Consider the following 22,538-nt stretch of genomic DNA (forward strand, 5'->3'; position numbering starts at 1 on the left):
TACGCTTAGACAGCCTCCCCTACCAGCACTTTCCACGGGGGGGGGTGCCGGCACGGGAGGTTGTCTAAGCGCATCGTGCGGATGGGGGGGGCAGAGTGGCAGCATATATCGGGGGGGGAGGAGGAGGACAGTGGCAGCATATCTCGGGGGGGGGAGACAGAGTGGCAGCATGTTTTTCTGGTGCTTTTTTAAAGAAAAAAACTTTCTTTAAAAAAGCACCAAACTTTTAGGGTGCGGCCTATATCCGAGCCAATACGGTATATATATATATATATATATATATATATCCCAATTAATTAGTGCTCCAATTCTTTGGGAGAATACTGGATAAATATATATATGTACATCATATAATTCCAGTATTTTCCAGAAGAATTGGAGCACTAATTAAACCAAAAAAACCAGCATTGAAGGCATTTCCTGAAATACAGCCCTTCTAGCTATTTTTTTTCTTGTAAATGATGGTACAGCAGATCCAGGCAAGTAACAAACACAGACAAAGCAAGAATCAGCTCACTACACTTCTGAAACCTGACTTACAATGCATGAATAAAACATAACACTTAACTCCACAGGTGTACTACAAATATGTAATGGGATTCCTGGAGCTTCAGTTATTGTACCAAGTTAAACACAGTAGTGTTCCAGATTAAGAGACTGGTGTGTTGTCTTCTGTTTATCTCCATTCATTACAGTCATCATAATTTTTAGAAGCTAAATGATGCAAATACGCACAAATTGACACATCTTTGAATCAAAAGCATATTTATTTACGGGAGTTTTTATTCAAGCATTTAACAATGAGAACATATTAGAAACAGAATTTGACGCCATTTGGCCTTATAATGAATATACATACATACACATGTTTTTCAGGGTTGCACTGGGTAAATATATTATAGATTCTTCTTTTTAAGCTATTCAATGATTTAGTGCATTTTATGAAGACATATTAGAGAAAAGCTACTTTTATATTTAAAAGTATTTTCATTGCCTATTTGTTTTTGTTATGTTGTGCTGAAATTGTTGTATCATTTTCATCTACAATTAATACAATCATCTTTTCTTCAACCTCATTTCTTCATATGCATGCCAAAACATAAGCGCTAAAGCACATCTGTCACTTTTCCCAAATCCTACATTTTAGCCCTCTACATTAAAGACACCTATGCAATAACATTTATAGATTAATAAGCAACATACGTACTTATGTATACATATACGTAACAAAACAAAACAAAAACACCTGACATATATGCTATAGAAGTATATGAAAGAATCTTAACTTATTGTTCTCTGATCTGTTTTTTCTTCCATTGAATTACTGTTAAATTGCTGATTTTTATTAATTGGTTTAGACAGCTATTGTTGAAGGATGTGAATGGAGATAACTGCTAGATGCATTTAGGCACATTTTACCATCTCTGGGGCAAATGTTTAAACAAAAGATCTTGAAAATAATGTCGCTTATGTCTATAAGTGTGTCACTATTGTCACTACAATGTCACTATTGTTTAAAAAGTGTGGAACAAAAAGTACAAGATGTTTAAATAAATCAATAATTCATAGACACACCTACACATTAATCTTCCTAGTACACAGACCTGAGCTCAGATATATATATATATATATATCAATTGTAATAATATAGTATTCATGGTTATCTTTGTCATTTGTCATTGAATCCTTTTCTACAGATATCAAGGTAAATGGTCATTGCTAATATTGCACAAGAGACTTGCTAAATAGCACTGAATTTGTGTGCAGTTCTATCTAAATAATTTCGGACCTCCTGAAGAGCCAGCAAATCGTATCTGAATGTTTGTATATTAATTTGGTATGCAAAATTGCAACACTTCTTGAATTAACTCACATATGACATAGTAGGTTTAATATTTCAAGGCCAAAACTGTTTTTTTTTTAGTTTTTATTGAGAGAATTATTTTTATTCTGTTGTTGTAGGAACCAACTTTAGCCTGGCTGAACTAGGAATCTGCGAGCCTTCCCCTCATCGAAGTGGATTCTGCTCGGATATAGGTATACTTCATCAGGGTTATTCCCCGAGTGCAGGGTCTGACGTTGACTCTGATACTGAAGGAAGAATGTCGCCAGAGCATGCTATACGGCTGTGGGGTAGAGGCCTGAAATCCAGGCGTAGCTCTGGTCTCTCAAGTCGCGAAAACTCAGCCCTGACACTGACTGACTCGGATAATGAAAATAAATCAGACAATGAGAACGGTAGGCCTATTTTCTCTCTTCAGATGTATCGCAAATTAAAAGATTAATGTTCTTTTTTTAAGAATTAATTATCCTCTCAGTTACAATATCTTATACAACATGCCATTACAAAGCTAATTAACTTCCCAATAAAGCATTTGAGAATAAGATATTATTTATTAAATGTGTTAGGTTTATATGTGCAAAGTTAATGTACCTGTGAAATAGCATTTAGTTTTGTTATTAAGCAAAATGTAGAACACAGATGAGCCTTAAATAATTAGTTAAACTATAAATAACAAGTTTATGTTAAACTGTATGGCGCTGAAACTATATATTACTGTTGACCTGGTAGCTTTTGTGGTTTAAAATATGTTTATAAACCGTAATGAAAGTGCCGGTTTACAAAATGTTATTTATTTTGCTGCATTGATTTGCTTAAGTTAACATAGGTTGAATATTTCCATAAATACTTAAGATAATATTCTGCTACTAATAGCGCAATAAGTTGAGGTTACTGGAAACCTAAACTTTTTATGTTTAAACAGTAATTTTATATATGCTTCTTGAGTAAAAAAATATATTCTGTGATACTAAAATACTGTATTTAAGTGTGATGTGTTGTACAACCCAAAATTACATTTTATAAATCACCCCTTTTGTTTTGGGTGAGAAATAGAGTTCTCCGTGCACTAGTGATATTGATAAAACCATACACTTCCTAGGATGTACTTAACATGCCACAACCAGTAACACTGTTAGTTATTGTCCTTTTAACTATATGCTATTGCATTAATAAAAAAAATACACAGGTAAGCCTTTACATGGACAGTACAAAATACTTTTTTATGGAAGTATGAGTTTTTTTCTGGAACCAAATGCTATATTCAGATGTTCTCATTTTTAATGTTCTTTGCTCGCCACTGCCATTTCATCATATCTTGGGAACTTTGTTTTTTAGTGGGTACGAAAACACTAAGATTTCCATTAACATAACTAAATACAGGAGGAATGAGGAAAAAAAACAAAAGTGCAGCTACCTTATTTTGGCTGGCAAAAAATCAAAAAGGGTTGTAGCGCTCCAAATACTGGCATTCATTAATAATACAGAAACAAAGCGTTGTTTATCTTTGAAAACACATTTTGATGTATGTCAGGAAAATGAACAAAATATGCCAGAAGAGCAAATGGTTCTTCCGTGTTATTGGCTTGGCTTGTTTGGAAACAAGCCACAATTAATAGGTGAACGTTGCCAAAGGAAGCTAATTGTGTTAGCAGCTACTTTTTTTTTAAGAATAATATTAGTCATGGGTGTGAATGACTATTTTTAGGAAAGGTTACACATTAGTTCATTTAAACATAATGGAATTATTGTGGTCATGTGATGTGAAAATAAACCCAATGTACGTATAGTGATTGCCAAAAAACATGTCAGATGGCATTCAATTTTCAATCCTACCTTCATTACAAATCACATACCTAAATAAGAATGTTTTTCTGTGAAACCTTCTGATCATAAAATAAGTAGATCTGTGCATGTTTTAAGAACTAAGATAGCATTGTGTAGCCAAATATACCAAATAGGAATAACTGAGATCAGTCTTGCTTCAATTTAGGTGCTTGCTGAATTAATCCTTCAAAGAAACTAACAAGACGTGATGTGCTCACTATTGGGGCACACACTAAATAAAAAACTAAATGTGAAGGAGGCCACACGTTTTCCGGTGCCATTTTGTCTGTATGTTTTTTTCACTATTTCATTAGGAACATTCAAAATATGCAGTTCTCATATCCAAATGTTGGCCAAATCACTGTGGTAAAAAATATTACCAGTTGTTGAGTGGTCTGGAGTCAGGGCGGGAAACAGCTGGTATGCCTGCAAAAGTTTAATTATATTCTGGGATTTAGTTTACCAAATAAAGTATTTCAGCGTCTGAGTAAATCATGCCCATACTTAGTCATCCTCACTGTAATTAAAAAATAAAAAAGCTAAATATATCAACCAGCAATAATCATATGTAATATATAATATTAATGATATAATTAAAAACTCTAATAAAATCACATATGTGGTATAAATTCCATAGATGTATTTCTTTCTTTTAATTATACATGACATAATGTTATAATTTAGCAGTAGTAGATATTTATGCATCAGCATGTATCCCTAAATATTACCATTATTAAATCCATACATAAGGTTGTATCCATGGCAATATGTATAGGAAATGACATTTATATCTAAAGGTATACTTGCATGCTTAAATATCCAAATGTCACAAACATGCATAAGTGAAGCCTGGCTGTTAGTTCAGAACACAAGCAGTCTAACTAAAGTATTTTTTCATCCACTTAACATTTCCAAGCTAGAACAAGGACAGCTTAACTAAATTAAGTGTTCATGCCATTTTACTCCCTAGACCCCTTTGTCAGCTGCAAATGCCAATTGTGATACTGTGTTATGTTGGACAACTGTCCACGGGGAACCAGAATGAGCCACAAATTAATTTCAGTAACTTTGTACAATTGCCTTCACTTGGTAATGAATTTGGTTATTGCTTCTATAACCTTTAAACCGTGATCCGGTCCAAGACTTTTAATTCATATAGCCTGTCCCACAAAAAAAAGGAACCTTTTAGCTAGCATCGATTTACAGTTTTGACACTGTTCATTAACAAAGGCTTCGGCTGTCATGTAACGTGCTATCAACTAAAATTAAAAATCAAGTGTATTTATGGATCTACATATGGATATAATTGCAGTGCTGTACATAACAAGGTAAAAATAAGAGTATTTGAGAGGCACAGCCTATGGCACAAAATAGCTTCCTAAAGATATAATGTGCCTGTCAAATACGCTGGCGCTACAGTGGCAATTATGGAAATGAAACTGCCATATGAAACATTTAAACAAATATAATATGTCTATTAGACAAGCCGAGGTGTTAACTTTCTTGCTCTTTCTAGCCAGGAAATTCTGTTTAGTTCCAAAAAAAAAGAAAACCAAAATCAATGCTTTTTCGCATCACTGATTTTATGAAGTGTTGGGATGTATTATCATATAGATTGACAGTTGCCCCACTGGTTCAGCACCACAGCATGGACACTTACAAAGCCATCATTAATTTCTCACGCTTGTACCTAGCTACAGCTTCCTACATAATAAACACTGTGTCCTTCATGACCGAATCAATAACCTTTTAGGTATGCTTCTCTTGAAAAAGAAGTAACAAGAATCTATACTTCAATCAAAATGTTCTTTCCTGTACAACATAGCTTTGCAAATATGAATACAAATTATTATTATGAAAAGGTTTATTTTTTGTTTTATTATATAAGGTTTTTGCGTGTTCATTCAGTGAACTGGCTATTAAAAAATAAAATGTTAAAATTTGTTGCATTCATTGTACATAAACATTAACTAACCGTGATCAATAATAAGTATGATTTCCAATTTTCCATTGCATATGCATTACGAGACATAATACCCACAGTGATGGTGTTTTTATGTGTCTTATTGGCTTTATCACAGCTATTTTAATATGGATGAGACACGTATCTTATAATAACCAAAGCTCACTCCATGACACAAAAGGCTATTCTCCATTCTCTGTAACTTTGAATAACCTTCTGATAATCCCCTGATAAGAGACATTTAAGTGTTACATACATTTTTAGGTTACACAAAATATTGACATAGTAGGATGGGTACTTTAAACAGTATTGAAAGATTAATGATCAGCTATGTTGAGACAAGGGAATGTTTTAAAGAAAGCACAGTCATGTGCACTATATGACCTTGATTGATTCCACTAAATGTCAGTAAATACAATTTACCAAACTTATGTAACACGTTTTGCACATATTTTACTTGTGTCTTTTAAATGTCACGACGACTACAACTTTTGAGATGTATTCAATGAAATTATTGTTTTTGGGTGAACTACAGCGCTCATTGGATTGGTGGAAAAGGCACAAATAACCGACTTTTTACAGTTGCCATGAAAAAAACAATTGGCTCTTAATGATTTTCATAATGTGTATTAGTTGGTTGCTAACAATGTTGTGTATAGATGTAACACACATACATGTTCATATAAAAAACATACATGTTTGCTAGGTTTTATGAAAAGTCGAATGGTACATCATGTCTTACCTTTACTGGGCATTCTCTTAAGACGTATATATGAACAGTGGCGTCTCCAGCTTTCATATTTAGGGGGGGCACATGGGGGGCCAGGAACCAAAGTATGGGGGCCAATTATAAAACGGTACATATACACTATATATATATATATATATATATACACACATATACACACACACACGTTAGGCAGTTATTTCTCATTCTTTAATATTAGCCCCTGCTGATGACAATATATAGAAATATTACACCCTGCTTCTGATATATATTAATATTAACCCCTGCTGCGGATATATATTGATATTAGCCCCTGCTGCGGATATATACTTATATTATACCCTGCTGCCGATATACATAAAAATTATACCCTGCTGCCGATATATATTAATATTTGACCCTGCTACCAGTATATATTAATATTAGCCCCTACTGCCAATATATATTATTAGTCCCTGCAGCCAATATATATATAAACTTAGCCCCTGCAGCCAATATATATTAATATTAGCCCCTGCTGCCGATATATATATAAATACTAGACCCTGCTGCCAATATGAATATAAATACTAGACCCTGCTGCCAATTAATATTAATATTAGCCCTTGCTGCCAATATATGTTAATATCTCCCTCTCCCTCCCAATCTATCCTAACTACCCCCTCTCCCTCCCAATCTATCCTAACTACCCCCTCTCCCTCCCAATCTATCCTAACTACCCCCTCTCCCTCCCAATCTATCCTAACTACCCCCTCTCCCTCCCAATCTATCCTATCTACCCCCTCTCTCCCTCCCAATCTATCCTATCTACCCCCTCTCTCCCTCCCAATCTATCCTATCTACCTCTTCTCACTTCCTATCTACCTCTTTTCACTCTCTAACCCCCCCTTTGTAGTTCACTTACCTTGGGTTTGTAGAAGTCCAGCGGCGGGATCGCGAGGTCTCTGTCTTCCTGGTTCTGCCGCAGTGTGCGCGGCTTCATTGCTGAGCGCCGGATATGACATCATATACCGGCGCTCGGCTTGAAATGCCGGCACTGCGACCAAGGCAGAGGCCTCGCGGTCGCGGAAAAGAGTGAGAGGCGCCGAACGGTCGCTGAGAACTTATTCCTCAGCGACCGCTCGGCGCCTCTCTCTCTCTCCTCCGGATCTATTAAAAAAAAACAAAAAAAAAACGGCGTTTCAATTGGGGGGGCACACCGGGGGGCACAGCATGATTTAGGGGGGGCCATGGCCCCCTCTGCCGACGCCACTGTATATGAAAATTCCCTAAAGGCCAAAAAAGTGGGAAGCCTCTTTCATATGTTGTAATTAGTTACTACTAAACCCTAATATACTGTGGCTTTCACATTATTGATGCAATGTGGTCTAATCCATTATCAGCAGCCAATATAGAAACGCTCATATGATATTCTAGAAGTAGCAACCCCTTACATGATGTTGATACTTATATGGTCATAAATGAATGTAATTATATGCCTTGTATAGCCAGTTAACAGAAATAAAACATGGAACAAATTAATGTGTTTTAACAATCATAATTTTTTTTTTAAATAAACTAAATTCAGTTTAGGAGTGCAGTCTTTGACGTGCCCAGAGTAATATTATAATTGAAGTATAATTACTGTAATTACACATTACTGTCTGTAATAACCGTATTGGCTCGAATATAGGCCGCACTTTTTCCCCCCACTTTAAGTCTTTAAAGTGGGGGTGCAGCCTATATTCGGGGTTAGAATACAGATCCCCCGCAGCGGTGCAGGGGACCTGCATCCTACTCCCCGATACACTTAGACAGCCTCCCCTGCCAGCACTTTCCACGGGGGGGGGGGTGCCAGCACGGGAGGTTGTCTAAGCGCATCGTGTGGATGGTCACCGGCTGCGGAGGTTGTTTACCCGCATCGCCGCAGCCGGTGATGCGTTTTACCTCTGCCCCCAAGACTTACCAGAGCAGACTCCCGGGTGTCTTGCGGGGCCGGCGGGGGACATCTATGCAATACGCGTATACAACTTCCGGTGCCGGCACATCAGCTCCCTTGATCAAGGGATCAAGGGAGAGGACGTCAGTAAAAGGGCGCTTTCAGTGATGTTTTCTCAACTGATTAAAGGATCGGGGGAGAGGACATCAGCAGAATCTCCGCCATTTTGGCGGAAGTTTGCGCCAGGTTATGTTTGCATAAATGTGGATAAAGATAGAAGAGGGAAGATAAAGAAGAGAAGATGAAAGACAGAAGGTAGAAGAGAGAAGATGAAGAACAAGAAGTTGTGGTAGCGGAAATGATCTGCAGAAGTGGTTGACAGAAAAGGTAGGGAAACATTTAAAGAGCGTGAGAGAAAGTGAACGAGAATGAGAGTTTGAAAGAGTAAGTGGCTTAAAGAAGGTGAGTGAAAGGGATGAAAATTCAGAGCTTTTTGCTTCATTTCCGTCCACTTTGATCTAGTTTCTGTGGCTTTGTACGAATAGCCGCATTCACCAAAATTCTGTAAATTTGCAATTCGTATGATTCTGAATGCACAAGTCTGTTATTTGCCTTATTATATTAAAAAAATTTGTTTCTATGGAACCCTTATATATATTCTTCTCCAGAAAGGGTTTAATCCTAAAATAAACAAAAGTTTATATGGGAGCTACAAATCATCGACTACTTGGGAAAAAGGTATTTTTTTATGGTATTGATCCCGAATGTTACCTATACGTCTGTTTAACCATAACAGATTTTCCATATTAAATTCTATAATATTGAATCAAAAGAAATCAAAAACACAACTACTGATATTGAACCTCATTTTATTTGATCCCATATTGGCATAATTTGAGAAAAAATAAAATTATCATATCAAAATAACTTGATTTAACTTGCTTTGTATTGTATTCTTACCGTGTGTACCTTTCATGAAATTCATACCTCTAGTATGACATTTACTTTTAACAGATCCACTCACTTTAGGTTTTACCTATAGATTTTACATGTGAACAAAGCAAGATTCATAAAGCCATGGTTTGGCGAGTTTGGTGTGGAGGAAGTTAAGTTGCCTGCACAGAGCTTTAACATTAACCCACTGAACACTTTTTGGATGCAATAGAATGCAGTTTGCATGCCAGACCTTCTCATCCAACATCAGTGTCTGACCTCACAAATGCTCCAAAATCTTGTAGAAAGCTTGTATAGGTTTCATGGTCAGGTGTCATACTTTTGATCCTACAGGGTACATTGAAGCCCATGTAAAGTGGACATGTATGGATATGTTTACTTGTATAAATGTTTTCTGTAGTTAATGTATAAGAATACTAGGCTATTGCTGGTAAGTTTTATGAAAGAGTATAAGTGGAGAAGTGGAAGATATTGAAACACTTATAGAAAGTATATATATATATATATTAAAAGAAAAACTACTGTTCGATTAATATCTCTACAGATGGCCAGTTAATATACACTATCAACGCAAGTATAGGCGCGCATGTACATAAAGAAAAAAATAAAGAATAATAGTGCAATAATGTTAAAGGATAAAAACTATAATATCTATGTGTAGTGGGTGCACTCACAAAAGTACAGGTGGTCAAGGGTCTTCAGAAAATTTTTTTTCTTTATTTCTTCTTCTTTCTAAAGAGTTAATATAAAAAGAGAAAAGGCCAATGGTGCAGTATTTTCCTGTGGTTGTTATAGGAAAGTTAGATTGCACTTACAAGATGGTTGATTGTATCAGGCACTTCAACTCAAAGTCTGGGGTTTAAAAGCAAAAATCCAAAGGTAAGTAGTCCTCGTAGGTAGTCCTCAACGCGTTTCGCCTCTCGGCTTCCTCAGGAGAACAATAATCGTTTCAGCTTTTTGTCAGCAATGAAAGTTTTGAAAAATAAAAAAAATGACCATAATATACACTATCATTAATGTATTTTAGTGGCAGATTCTAAAAATATAAGCTTTACTGAATATTAACCAGTCTATAAGTCTTAATACTTCATTCAAACATAGAAACATAGAAAGTGGCGGCAGATAAAAACCATTAGGCCCATCCAGTCTGCCCAACCTCTGAGTACTTTCCTCAGTACCTGGCATTATCCCATATCTAGCTTGCTTAAATGTCTTCACTGTATTAACATCTACCACTTCTGCTGGAAGGTGTGCTGTGGTATCTGGCACCAAGGCATTAGAAGCAGATCCTTTAGGTCCTGTAAATTGCAAGGTGGGGCCTAAATGGATTGGACTTGTATGTCCAGCACACCCCGCAGATGCTAGAGTGGATTGAGATCTGGGGAATTTATTGTGTTCCTGAAACCATTCCTGAACCATTTTTGCCTTGTGGCAGACCAGGCCACCTTCTTCCATTGCTTCCTGGTTCAGTTCAAATGCTCGCTTGCCCTGTCTGCTGGATTTGGCCACACGGGCCAGCCTTGGCCCCCCACATGCATCAATGAGCCCTGGCCATCCATGGCCCTATCGCCGGTTCACTGCTTTTTCTTCCTTTAACTACTTTTGATAAGTACTAACAACTGCAGTCCAGGAACACCACACAAGAGCTGCAGTTTTGAAAATGCTCTGACCCAGTCATCTATGCATCACAATTTGACCCTTGTCAAAGAAACTCAGATCATTTTTCCTGCTTTTAACACATCAACTTTGAGGATAAAATGTTCACTTGCTGCCTAATATATCCCACCCACTGATGGATGAAGATTATCAGTGTTATTCACTTTACCTGTCAGTGGTCATAATGTTATGGCTGATCGGTGTATGTTACTATTTAAGCGTAATAATTGATATTATATATCAGTATATTGATATTATTATAAAACACCAACATGAAATGTTGTGTTGTGCTATAATTATGTGTCCATTAAGGTTTCTTTTACTACTCCAGATTCTCTGGAGATTCTTTCAGACAAAATCCCCTCATGTTGTTTATTACCTTTATGTACTTCTAGTATATGCAGACAACACGGCACAGATTCAATAGGCTATATGAATTTAATAATCAGCATTAACATTTCGAACATTGCAGATTTCATTAAGTTTAGCGGTCTAGTGTAGTAGACATGTAGAATATATAATAAAAGTACTTTTTGTAGCCATCAATTAGTTTGCAGGGTATGAGTAGAAAATGGTTTTAGTATAAAAAGAAAAAAAATGTTGGACTAGTAAAGGTATTACAAGAAAATTAAGGTGACATTAAATATTTGAACTCTTCTACAAGATATACATTGTGAAGCTCCAGCTCTGTTTTTCCTGCCGTAAGGGGAGAGTTTATCTTGGAAAACATGTTAAGAATTGCAATACATGCCAACTTTTCCCATAGTTCTCTATTTTCCTGAAATAAAACAGTTCCTTACTTTTGATCCAAAATAACTTCACTTATTACAAATGTATTCATATTATGTTTTATGACTTAATTTTGTTATGCTAACCACTGTCAAGATCACAATTGCCCTTTAATTTCACACTAGCTTGTGTTGTACACAACATTTTTTTTAGTCTTGGTAAGCAGCAAAAGGCTATGTGGTGGCATTTCCACAAGCATTTCTGGGAGAAGTATGACTGTCATGATTATCACCAGTACTAAAGACCTGTAAGAACAAGCTGCTAAATCTACAAGAATATTATGATTTTATAAGTCTGCATGATCAATACAACATAACCTGTTTCTATAGAGCAATTTCTCTATCACTGCCTCCCATTTTAGCACCCACCTAAATATGTTTAAAATCTTTATCTAGTACACAGCAGCTGTTACTAAATTATTTTAAGACATATCATTTATACAAGCAGATGCATTTTTCTTAAGATTGCTATGTTCCAATATAAAGAACCAAGCATCTTCCAGGTACACAAAGCAGTATGCACAAACACACTCAGAAGCAGCTGCCTAAAACTGATTGGGACAGCCTCCTTTAAATATGCACACTTGTTGAATTCCAGTCTGCTGAATGCAATTTTGTTCTTGAAAGTGTTGTGTATAATGTGACATTTAGTATTAAAGAATATATGAATATTTAGAGGCCTCCTCTCGTGCTCCTACATCGTATCTGAATATTCTGACATTTTATTTAAGTTGCAAAATAAACATGACATAAGACATACTGTGTACACACACACACGCATCTTTCACATATTTCATACTAATTCTCACATCCCAGCATTTAAAAAAAAAAAGAGAAATATTTTATTTGAAAGTATTGTATTTAGAGTTATCATATTTTGGGAAGCACGAACTAGACGTATTTAACTTAATAAGAAGAAGCATATCTTTGTTGTGTGTCTACATTGATTTCAAAGTCACAACCAACTTTTTTCTCTTCCCTTGTGAAACTTGGTATGTCTTTATTATACCTTCAGAATTAGAGTTCATATTTAATATAATCTCTTTTGAGAGGATCTTTCTGAAGGAGTTGTCATGTATGTTCAGCTCCAACTGAAGAGAGAAAAATCCTTTAGTACCGTCAAATATCACTTTAACAATGTTTCAAAGTTTAGTATTTGCAAAATAATAATAATAAAAAATAATTCAGTCAAAAGAAATAAAACATTATTTGAAACATGTAAGACGTGATTAGAGAGTAAAACAAGCAGGCCATGCTCCAATGCAAGAGTTAAAAGTGAGTTTGAATCAAATTCCCTATTTTGAATCAGTTTTTGTGCCCAAGGCAAATATATTAGAATTACAGTGGAATGATGCAACCAATATTGATTTTGTTACATTGTCGTGAGTTTCCTTTGAACTGCAAATTGTTGCATTTTTATAAAGAAGTAATGAATAGGCTGAGGGTAAGAAATGGTGAATTATTGTCATCAGTACTCCATTCATTTTCAGAGACTGACATTTAAACCGCATAAGTCCAGCCTGATTTACTATTATTAGTCTAACAGATTTGACTATAATAAATCCACTTAAGCCTGAAAATCCAAATTCTGCATTTTATATAAGCAACACAGGTATTGTACTGGCTCGCAGTGTTACCACTTTCTTTGGTATTCTCTGACAAATACATGAAAGATAGAGATGAAAAAACACGATAATGGAAAAGGGTATACTGAGGCCAATTGTATAAGGTGATGCTAATTAATTTTGCTAGCACTAGAACACTACAAGCACTAATAAAAGAAACAAACATTCCGCTTGTCTTGATCTCCTTAATATGTACGTCAAATTCCTTGTTCGTATAATCTTTGTTACCTAATCTATGAAAAAGACAAATTGTAATATAAAGTGCGTCTGCAGTATGAAGAGATGCAATTGACAAATTCATCAATTCATCATTCAATACTTTTTTACATGTTCATCTTTATCATGGGTAAAAAGCTTTTAAAACACCAGCTAGAATACTTGTGTAATCTCCCCTCATTGTTGACACATGTCCATGTGTTTGGAATGAAGCCAAATATTCCGATTCAGATTATAAAAACACTTTTTGTCATTATTAAATTGAATGCCTATGCTAGTATTAATCTGTCTGTTCTCAGTTGCACGTCTCTAATTAATGAAATTAGTGCCTTCTGACATGAATACTATTGACACCACATGGTATCAGGTCTTGTCCATAACTAATTAGTGGAATAACCAAGTGTAGTAATTTACACAAGCAGTTTCAGACGGTGGTGTTTTTACTAGTGTCATATACTTATTTTTCATATATACATACAAATTGTGAAATGTGTAAGTTGTGGCTGAGGTCTACATATGTTATTTAGAAAAAATAATATAAAATGTTCCAGAACAGCACAGTGCTCAGGGGCGCTGGGTTGCCGCAAAATGAGGAAATTGTGGGTAGGCCTCATGACGGGAGGATCCCAGTAGCATGTACGTAGATGGCACTGCAAAATCCAAAGGTATCAGTGACAAATTACAAGTCCAAAGAACCAAAAACCTGAAAGGGTAGGGCAAATTCCAGGTCACAAGGCCATGGGACTGATTTGTTAGTGAATAGACTAGCCAGCAAAAAAACCTGGATTAAAAGATTAAAGAAATCTTACGAAAGGTCAAGAAGCCAAGGGTGGCCCTCCTAAACCCAGAGCTACAGTCCTACAGTAAAGTTTGACACCAATCTCACTGGTGAAGTAAAGATAAGTACACACTTATACATGGAACATGTCTCTGGGTCCAGCGAATACCAGGGAACCAACAGTACTAGTTTGATGAAATATAGATAAGACATTCACAGTGAAGATTACTAAAAAACCTCTGTGTACACACATAACCTGTGGTGGGGTACATGTGATGGAAAACCGCTTTACTTAAGGGAGTACCAAAGATATTATTAAACATTCATCCACATTCAACAGGCAAGAACTGCTTTTCCCACATAAATCCTGTAGTGCTACCACCTAATGTAAATAAGGCCAATGATCAGATAAAGCTCTGAGAAAAAAACTGAAACTAGGATAGACAATGAATATATGTAGAGGAGGCATCATTAAACAGATGCATCTTATTAAATAGTACATATCACTAAACACCATAACATACAACCTTATGGGAGGTTAGTGTATGCCTTATGATGTCATGGTGACATCTCTATGGTCTATTGTATTTTTTCCTCTTTGTTTTGAAGATAGAAAAATTGTGATCAGCTGCAGTGGGTATAAAAATGAAACAGAATGATCAGGAAGCAGTGCTCAATATAGCCCCGCATTCCTGTCCAGTGCTACTGTAATCAACCAGCAGGGGACCATGAAAGATCCCAGCACCAAACCTATCCAGTGTTTCCAGTCTTCATAATACAGTATTGTGAACAGTAAGTGGAACTTGTGTCCCATTATAAGAGAAATCTCTAAATTCCAAAGGACTCCAAAGGATTCTCTAGACCAAAAACGTATAAAATCTTACAAATTAACAAGACGGTCCCCATCCAGGTAGAAATACAAAAATAAAAACCTTTTTATTGACCCTACCCAATTTAAAATATATATAAAAAAAACTGTGTAGAATTTAACTTTTAACCCTCCAAAACATAAAGACCTTTATTTGTGAGGCACTACAAGAATAAAAAACATATTTGGGGGTACCATTCATGGTTGTTGAGCTCAAATTGGGGATATTTTTTAAGCAGCCTTTGAAAAGCACTACACTTGAATATGAAATTTTCCTTGTTGCAACACCATTAAACATACTGCTTAGAATTCCTGCATTTCATTAAAATGCTGGTAAATTATTTTAGATCTCCCAAGTTAAAACAAAACCACACATTCAACAAGACTATATCCAGCCCCTTAAGAGAAATAAAAGTTGTCTCATTTTGAGAATTTGATTTTGAAGCAGTGCTACTCAGAAGCAGTTAAAACAGGTAACATTCCTGCTGCTGTGATCAAATTTTACTAATGAATGAAACATTCAACCAGCATGTTGTTTTAGGATGTGCAAATAGGATGCTAAAAGAAATGAAGCAGAAGTAATCTTTCTTAGGCATTGGGAATTACTTGAGAATGAGATGATGATTTTCACTGCAATAATTACTACGAGGAAAGCTGTTGATTTCATGAAAATGTAAAGGAAAAGGTGCATTTACATAAATGTTTAGAACGTAGCAGCATTATCACAGAAATATATTGAAATGGTTTATTTTGAAATGCAGAAAAAAATAACCTGTTTGCAACACGTTTACTTGCCATGCTCTAAAAAAATCTGTTTTAGTTGAGACTGTGGACTAATGTGGGGAGGGGGGCAACCGGACCCTAAGAAAGACAAAGGGATGCTGCAGGAGTAGGAATAAAGAGGGAAGTCCTGAGTCCTGGACTTTATCTTACTAATTTCAAGAAGTAGGTGGGGTTGAGTTGGGTCATGTTGTTTTGACCCAGCGGTAGTAGCGTGGCAGCTTCCGCTGTGTGTGAGCTTCACTAAAGACATGTGTGTGTGTGTCTGTGTGTGATTGAGTATGTTAGTGCATGTCTGTGTCTGGGTATGTTAGAGCTCATGTGTGCATGTTAGTGGGTCGGGTTGCTTTAGTGTGAGTGTCTGGTTGTGTTATTGTCTAGATGTGTGTAAGTGTCTGGGCATGTTACTGTGAGTGTTTGGGTGCACATGCGTTAGTGTATGTTAGTGTTACATGTCTAGCTTAGTGTTTATGTCTGGATGTGTGTGTTGGTGAGTGTTAGCGCAAATGTCTGTGTCACTGGTTAATGTGTCTGGTTGTGTGAGTGTCTGGATGTGTGTGGTAGTGTAAGTATCTGGGCATGTTAGTGTGAGTGTCTGGGTGTGCATGTGTTAGTGTGTGTCAGTGTTGAATGTCTAGTTGTCTTAATGTGATTGTCTGGATATGTGTGTGAGTGTGAGTGTCTGGGTTTCTGTATTAGTGTGTGTACATGTGTGTTAGTGTTGAGAGTCTAGGTGAGTGTGTTTAAGTGTCTGTTTGTGTTACTGTTAGTGTCTTAGTACGTGTGTGTATTTATCATGAGTGCCCCTCCCAAGGTCAGGCTCTGGATCCGACCCTGGCTGAGAGACAGACTTTTGACTTGGTTGCGTGCTTAACATCTGTTCAACCACAGTGCAAGATCTTATCACTTGCCTCATGTGATCTGCTATATCAACCCTCCCAGATGGGCTTTCTTTATTACTGTTTCATGACCTTCTGCTAGATGTTGGCTTTTGCACTATAAAATGTCTTATGCCACTAAACTCCCCATCACAACACTGGAATTACTTGTAGGTTCCAAAGGTAGACATGGTAGATTTGGTCCAAGAGAAGATGGTGTCTTTAGTTGATGTGCCACCATAGACACCTTTTATTGGCACAACACAGAAAGAGATGTAAAGTAATCTAAGCTTTAGGACCTTTCCTGCTCAGAGTTTAGCAAAGGTATAATTTATATGTTAGGTGATCCTGCTCCATGCTGAAATCACATCTGCTTCAGTGAAATGGGGCCCAGAGGCATTACCACTGGCATATTAGGTGCTGCCTTCACAGTGTGGTACCTGGGAAAGCTGCTCCTTGTGCTCTATATAAGGTACTATATATAAAAGTAACTATATAAGTTCTGCTTAATATAGTTATTAGTAACAGAACACTTAACTTTTAAATAAGGATAAACCACGTAACTGTTACGGTCAGGTATACGAGGTGGATCCAACAATGCAGGTAAGCACAGCTAAAGAAAGTCCAGTACACAGTCCGAGGTCGAGGGCAACAGCAGGCAGCAAGGTCAAAAACAATGCGAGGTCAGGGCAGGTAGATCAGGTGCAAAAACGGTAAACAGGTCCGGGTTCGTAGGCAAGCAGAGAAGAATCGTGGTCGTTTAAACAGGCAAAAGGTCGGTACACAAGGCAGAGATAAAGCAGAACGAGAAAAAGGAGACACTCACGTCATCGGGCGCGACGCACGCTACGGTGAAATTGATATCAGGTGCGTTGGCTGGTACCACCACTAGATGGCGCATCTCCGCCGTGTTCCCGGCGTGTGCGCGTGGAGGACGCGGCGACGCGCCTGCATCGTGAGCGGGCGTGCGTGCCCGAGGAGGCTGGACCGCAAGCCTCCCGAGTGACAGCGGCGGCGGCAGAGGCAGAACCGCGGCGACGACGCGCAAGAGGACCGGAGGTGGAGCCGCCGACGTCAGGGGAACCAGCGTGAGTGGCCGAGATAAGAGTCGCAGCAGCGCGCGTTACCCGGTGGTGACGCGCGTGAGGAACGGAGGTGGGGCTGCCGGCGCCCGGTGAGCCGGCGGGAGCAGCCGGAGAGGGAGCCGCGGCAGCGCGCGTAACAGTAACACATTAAGAGCTCCCTCTGATTTTTTTAATTATATTTCCTGTCATTTTCAGACATTCTGCTCAACATATGATTGTCAGATAATAATTTTGGGATTAGTTTGGTTCTTAGGTTTATAGTGCCTGTCTCACATGATCCCATACACAAATTTCCCAAACAAGGACCTTAAAACCCATTATAGTTGAATGATGTCTCACAACTGTCCATTATGTGCATTTATAGTGTGTACAGTGATCACTGGAGAAACAGAGTGACATTTTACTCATATATAGTCTTTATAAACTGTAAGAAATATACAGCATTGGGATTACAAAAAAAAGTGCTTGACCGTAATGTTGAAACTTTTCAACTCCTCTAATACATAAGTACCATAATCATATTATTGCATCTTGTCCTGTTTGGCCATGTGTCAATGTTCAGAATAATCATTACCAAAAGAAAAAAAGACAAACATCAGAATTCATCTTAGCTTGAGAAAAAAACAAGTTACTTCCCACCATATAAACAGATGGCCTGTCTGTTTGACAAAAATATCCAAAAATCCTTATCCTTCATAACAGGACAGACTGAATCAACTTGGAAAGAAAACCCAAAGAACTCTAATAAGCCATATGTTCATTGCATTTAGTTTCACATGTTTCAGAAATGTTATTTTTTGTTTTAAAAAATAATTAAAATAAAGTTACAAGGACTTCCGTTTATGTTTCAGGTATTATTTTTCACACTTTACAACATTACTACAAAACAATATTTTTATTGCCATATTTGACAGATATCAAATATATCTTCTGCCATTGAGGAACTGGAAAAAAGCCCATGTCCTGCTTTGTAGTTTGCCTTATCACATATAATAGGCACATCATAATTTTATTGCAGTTACCTGAAAAATCATGTCATGATAAAATAACCCCATTTGTCTTGAAAATAAGTTTGGCCCAAGACAGCCTGTGAAGATAGTGGGCATGGCTAGAAAAATAGGAAACCGATCCAAAGGCCCAGGGAAGCAGCACTTCACACTGAGACTCTGGGTCAAACACAAAGAGTTCCGAGGTACAACTACAATATTTCATGGTAAGACACAACAAGGCTATCTTATATATTCTTTCTACTGCAATTTTGTTTAATTACCAAATTGGAGCTCTTCCATGGAATTAAAGATTATTAGAGTATATCAAATATAAGGCACCCAACCATACCAGTGCATTTAAAACAATTTGCAGGTAAGAACATCTGACATTAAGTAAAAATACTTTGAAATAAGGTAGTATATTTTTTCTTCACTTGAATGGACTGATGCGTTTCTTTTCAATTTTCTTTTTTCATTGCATCAAGACTGTATTGGTAGAAAGACACTTCACTGTCATGTGCCAATAATTTTCTTTGCTGTTTTGCAGCTGTCTTGTGTTATACTTTAAAAATATTACATAAAGATTATTAACCAAAAATGGTGTAATACGGACATGCTGCAATCAATAACATCTATCATTAGCAATGTTCCCTCTAATGTTTCTTAGGTGGTGTGCGCAGAAAATTTCTCTTGTGCAAAAATTTTCCCAGAGCCAAAATTTTGTGCGCACAATATGCTTCTTTAAATTGTTATTCTACATTTTTGGTACAGCTCGCTCATGGTTAATAACACTACATTATAGTGTGATAATGTAGTATTAGTTACACAACAGTATTACTTACTGTAATGTTTTTTTAAAGGTGAAATTCTCACTGCATAAGTAAATTATGAGCGAATCACCAGCGGAGGCTCCAGGCCGCATAAAGGATAAAAAAAAAATTGAGAAAAACTGTTGTGCGCAGGGGCGTACCTAGAGTATTTGGCACCTGGGGTGGATCCTGTACATGGGACACCCACACACACACTCTTTAAAACTGCATTATATACTAAGGCAAACATTGACGGTGGTACAGCATAACTGCTAACATTATATAGTGAGGCAAACATTGACAGTGGTACAGCATAACTGCTATCCCTATATACTGAGGCAAACATTGAGGGTGGTACAGCATAACTGCTATCATTATATACTGAGGCAAACACTGACAGTGGTACAGCAGAACATCTATCGCTATATACTGACTCACGCACTGACCGTGGTACAACACAACACCTATCACTATACATTGAGCCAGACATTGACAATAATGCAGTATAACCCCAATCACTATATACTAAGCTGTGGTGTAGGCCTACCACTTTAGTGTCTGGCCTAGTATTATATATATATATATATATATATATATATATATATATATATATATGCACCAAAATGAAAATTCTGGACCTGAAAATTTAGCATTCACTTGACTGAAACCGAAAATGACCTCCCCACACACCTTTAAAAACAAAAACACTTTTATTAAAAGTAACACACCAAAATTAGACAAAAAATCAATAACATATATATATTTTACTTACTTTTTACTCACAGAGTCCATTGCACACCATTCCAAATATTCCAAGCCCGGTGCTAGTAACCAGCAGTTTCCATGTAAAACACTTTCAAAAAGAAGGTCAGCACTCCAGGTCTTTAAATAGACAATTTCATTTTATTCAAAGTCAAGTCGACGTTTCAGTCATTACTGACTTTCATCAGGACATGTATATATATATATATTATATGTATGATAAACAGCAATCACACTCCTATCATGTCCAGGTTCTAGCATGTACTGGTTGCTTGGGCATGATAGGAGTGGGATTGCTGTTAGCAATCATATATATATATATATTAATATTGTTATCGAATTTTTCTGTCCAATTTTGGTGTGTTACTTACTTTTAATAAAGATGTGGTTAACACACCAAAATTGAACAAAAAAATAGAATTGCTAGCAGCAATCTCACTCCTATCATGCTCAGGCAGCCAGTACATGCTGGAACCTGAGCATGATAGGAATATGATTACAGCCTCCCTATGCCATGCTATCCCCCCCCACACACTTACACATCCATGCTATCACATACACACACACACACACACACTCATTCACAAACATTCAGTTTAAACTACACCCATCACTCTCACACACTTACTAATTCACTCTCACAGAATGTTTTCCTACCTTTTCTCTGTCACTGTCACTTTTCCTCTTCTTCGTTATTCCTCTTCTGTGTCCTCTTCTTCCAGTGCAGTGGAGGCGGTGGGCTTGGCTTCAGTGCTGTGCGCCGGGATATGACATCAAATCCCGACGCACAACATCAGTTGCTGCGCGTGTCGCAAGGGAGCAGGATCGGAGGTCTGCATTAACAGACCTCCCGCTCCCTTGATTTTTTTTTAAGACGGTTAGAGGGAGATCCTTGATCTCCCTCTAACCGAGCCTGCACCTCTAGCGGCGGACATTACTGTCCGTCTCTGGAGGGGTGCCGTGCACACAACCAGTAGCGGACCGCCCCCCCGTTCGGTACGCTACTGGTTGTGCGCACAATTTTTGTTCGTGTGCGCTCCCTCTTAAAGCTATGTGCGCGCACACAAGCGCACAGCTTAGAGGGAACACTGATCATTAGACATATTTATGGATGGTAATTCTGCTAACAAGTTTATATAAACTTCAACATTGTATAAATACATAAAAATATGTATATGTAATTTGTACACAATGTGTATAGGTGTGTCTATACTTCTATGATGTGACAAGTAATACAGAAGTGAGTTCAACTCTCATTGAGGCAACAGTTATTGGTAGGCATTACATATGCACAACACAAGAGAGACTGCAAAATATCCAAAGAAATAGATTTCAGCTAGTCATATACACTAAATGACCTCAAAATCACCATTACAAGGAATAATACCAAATACAATAGTAGCACTGCAGCCCAAAACTCTCATTAGTAACATGTAAATGATAAGTCTCAGGGTCACCCTCTTGCCTCTATGTTTTAATTAATTCTTTAAGCATATGCCTTCTGATATTGTGTAAAGCACAGTCTTAGGAAACCCCCAGGGGTAGAAAAACAACAAAAACTGAGTTTTTAACTCACTATGCTGAATATAACTAGTGCAACTCAACAGCTGACTTTTACTTTTAAATAAATGCCCCAAAAATCTAATTGCTTTCAATGGAATAATCAGGATGTCTGATTAGGTGACATAGCATTTTACATTTTTAAAATATTGGATAACTCAGTATTTATATGAGTTCACAAAACGTCACGTCCATAGTGAACACGAGCGAAGCAAACTGTATGTATAAAAATTGTTTACGTCAATTATATTTTATCCAACCCCATTATTAGTTCTATTATAAAAGTGTCAGAATATATAAATGTCATATTAAAGTAAAAAAAAGAAATTAATTATGCTTGAAATGCTTAATAATTAAACCAGCAGATATTTCATTAGGGGAGTTGGGGGGGGGGTATGCGGACCAGCCCGTGGAGGTGCCATGCTTTCATACTGGCTTGCTCCTCTAATTAGCTTCAGGCCTGGACTAGGATATATAAAATTGTGTCTGGAACTCTAAGTTTGCAAATTTTGGCC

General features: G+C 37.1%; 1 protein-coding gene across 9 annotated transcripts in view; it reads left to right on the forward strand.

The window, feature by feature from the left end:
- LOC149285889 (teneurin-2-like) overlaps positions 1 to 22,538 on the forward strand; it is a 771,075-nt gene that overhangs the window by 57,278 nt on the left and 691,259 nt on the right. For 6 of the 9 annotated variants that reach the window (XM_089494755.1, XM_089494760.1, XM_089494761.1 and 3 more), the window contains exon 2: positions 1,963 to 2,238. The exons of 2 other annotated variants lie outside the window; for them this stretch is intronic. In XM_089494755.1, the coding sequence (XP_089350881.1) occupies positions 1,963 to 2,238 (276 nt within the window). Of the gene's footprint in view, positions 1 to 1,962; positions 2,239 to 14,501; positions 14,511 to 16,441; positions 16,455 to 22,538 lie in introns of all 9 variants that reach the window. One more of the 9 variants, XM_089494756.1, reaches the window with a different exon arrangement.

The sequence above is a fragment of the Sceloporus occidentalis genome, unplaced genomic scaffold (genome assembly GCF_023333645.1).
Source record: "Sceloporus occidentalis isolate IW3139 unplaced genomic scaffold, rSceOcc1.0.p SCAF_75, whole genome shotgun sequence".
Taxonomy (NCBI): domain Eukaryota; kingdom Metazoa; phylum Chordata; class Lepidosauria; order Squamata; family Phrynosomatidae; genus Sceloporus; species Sceloporus occidentalis.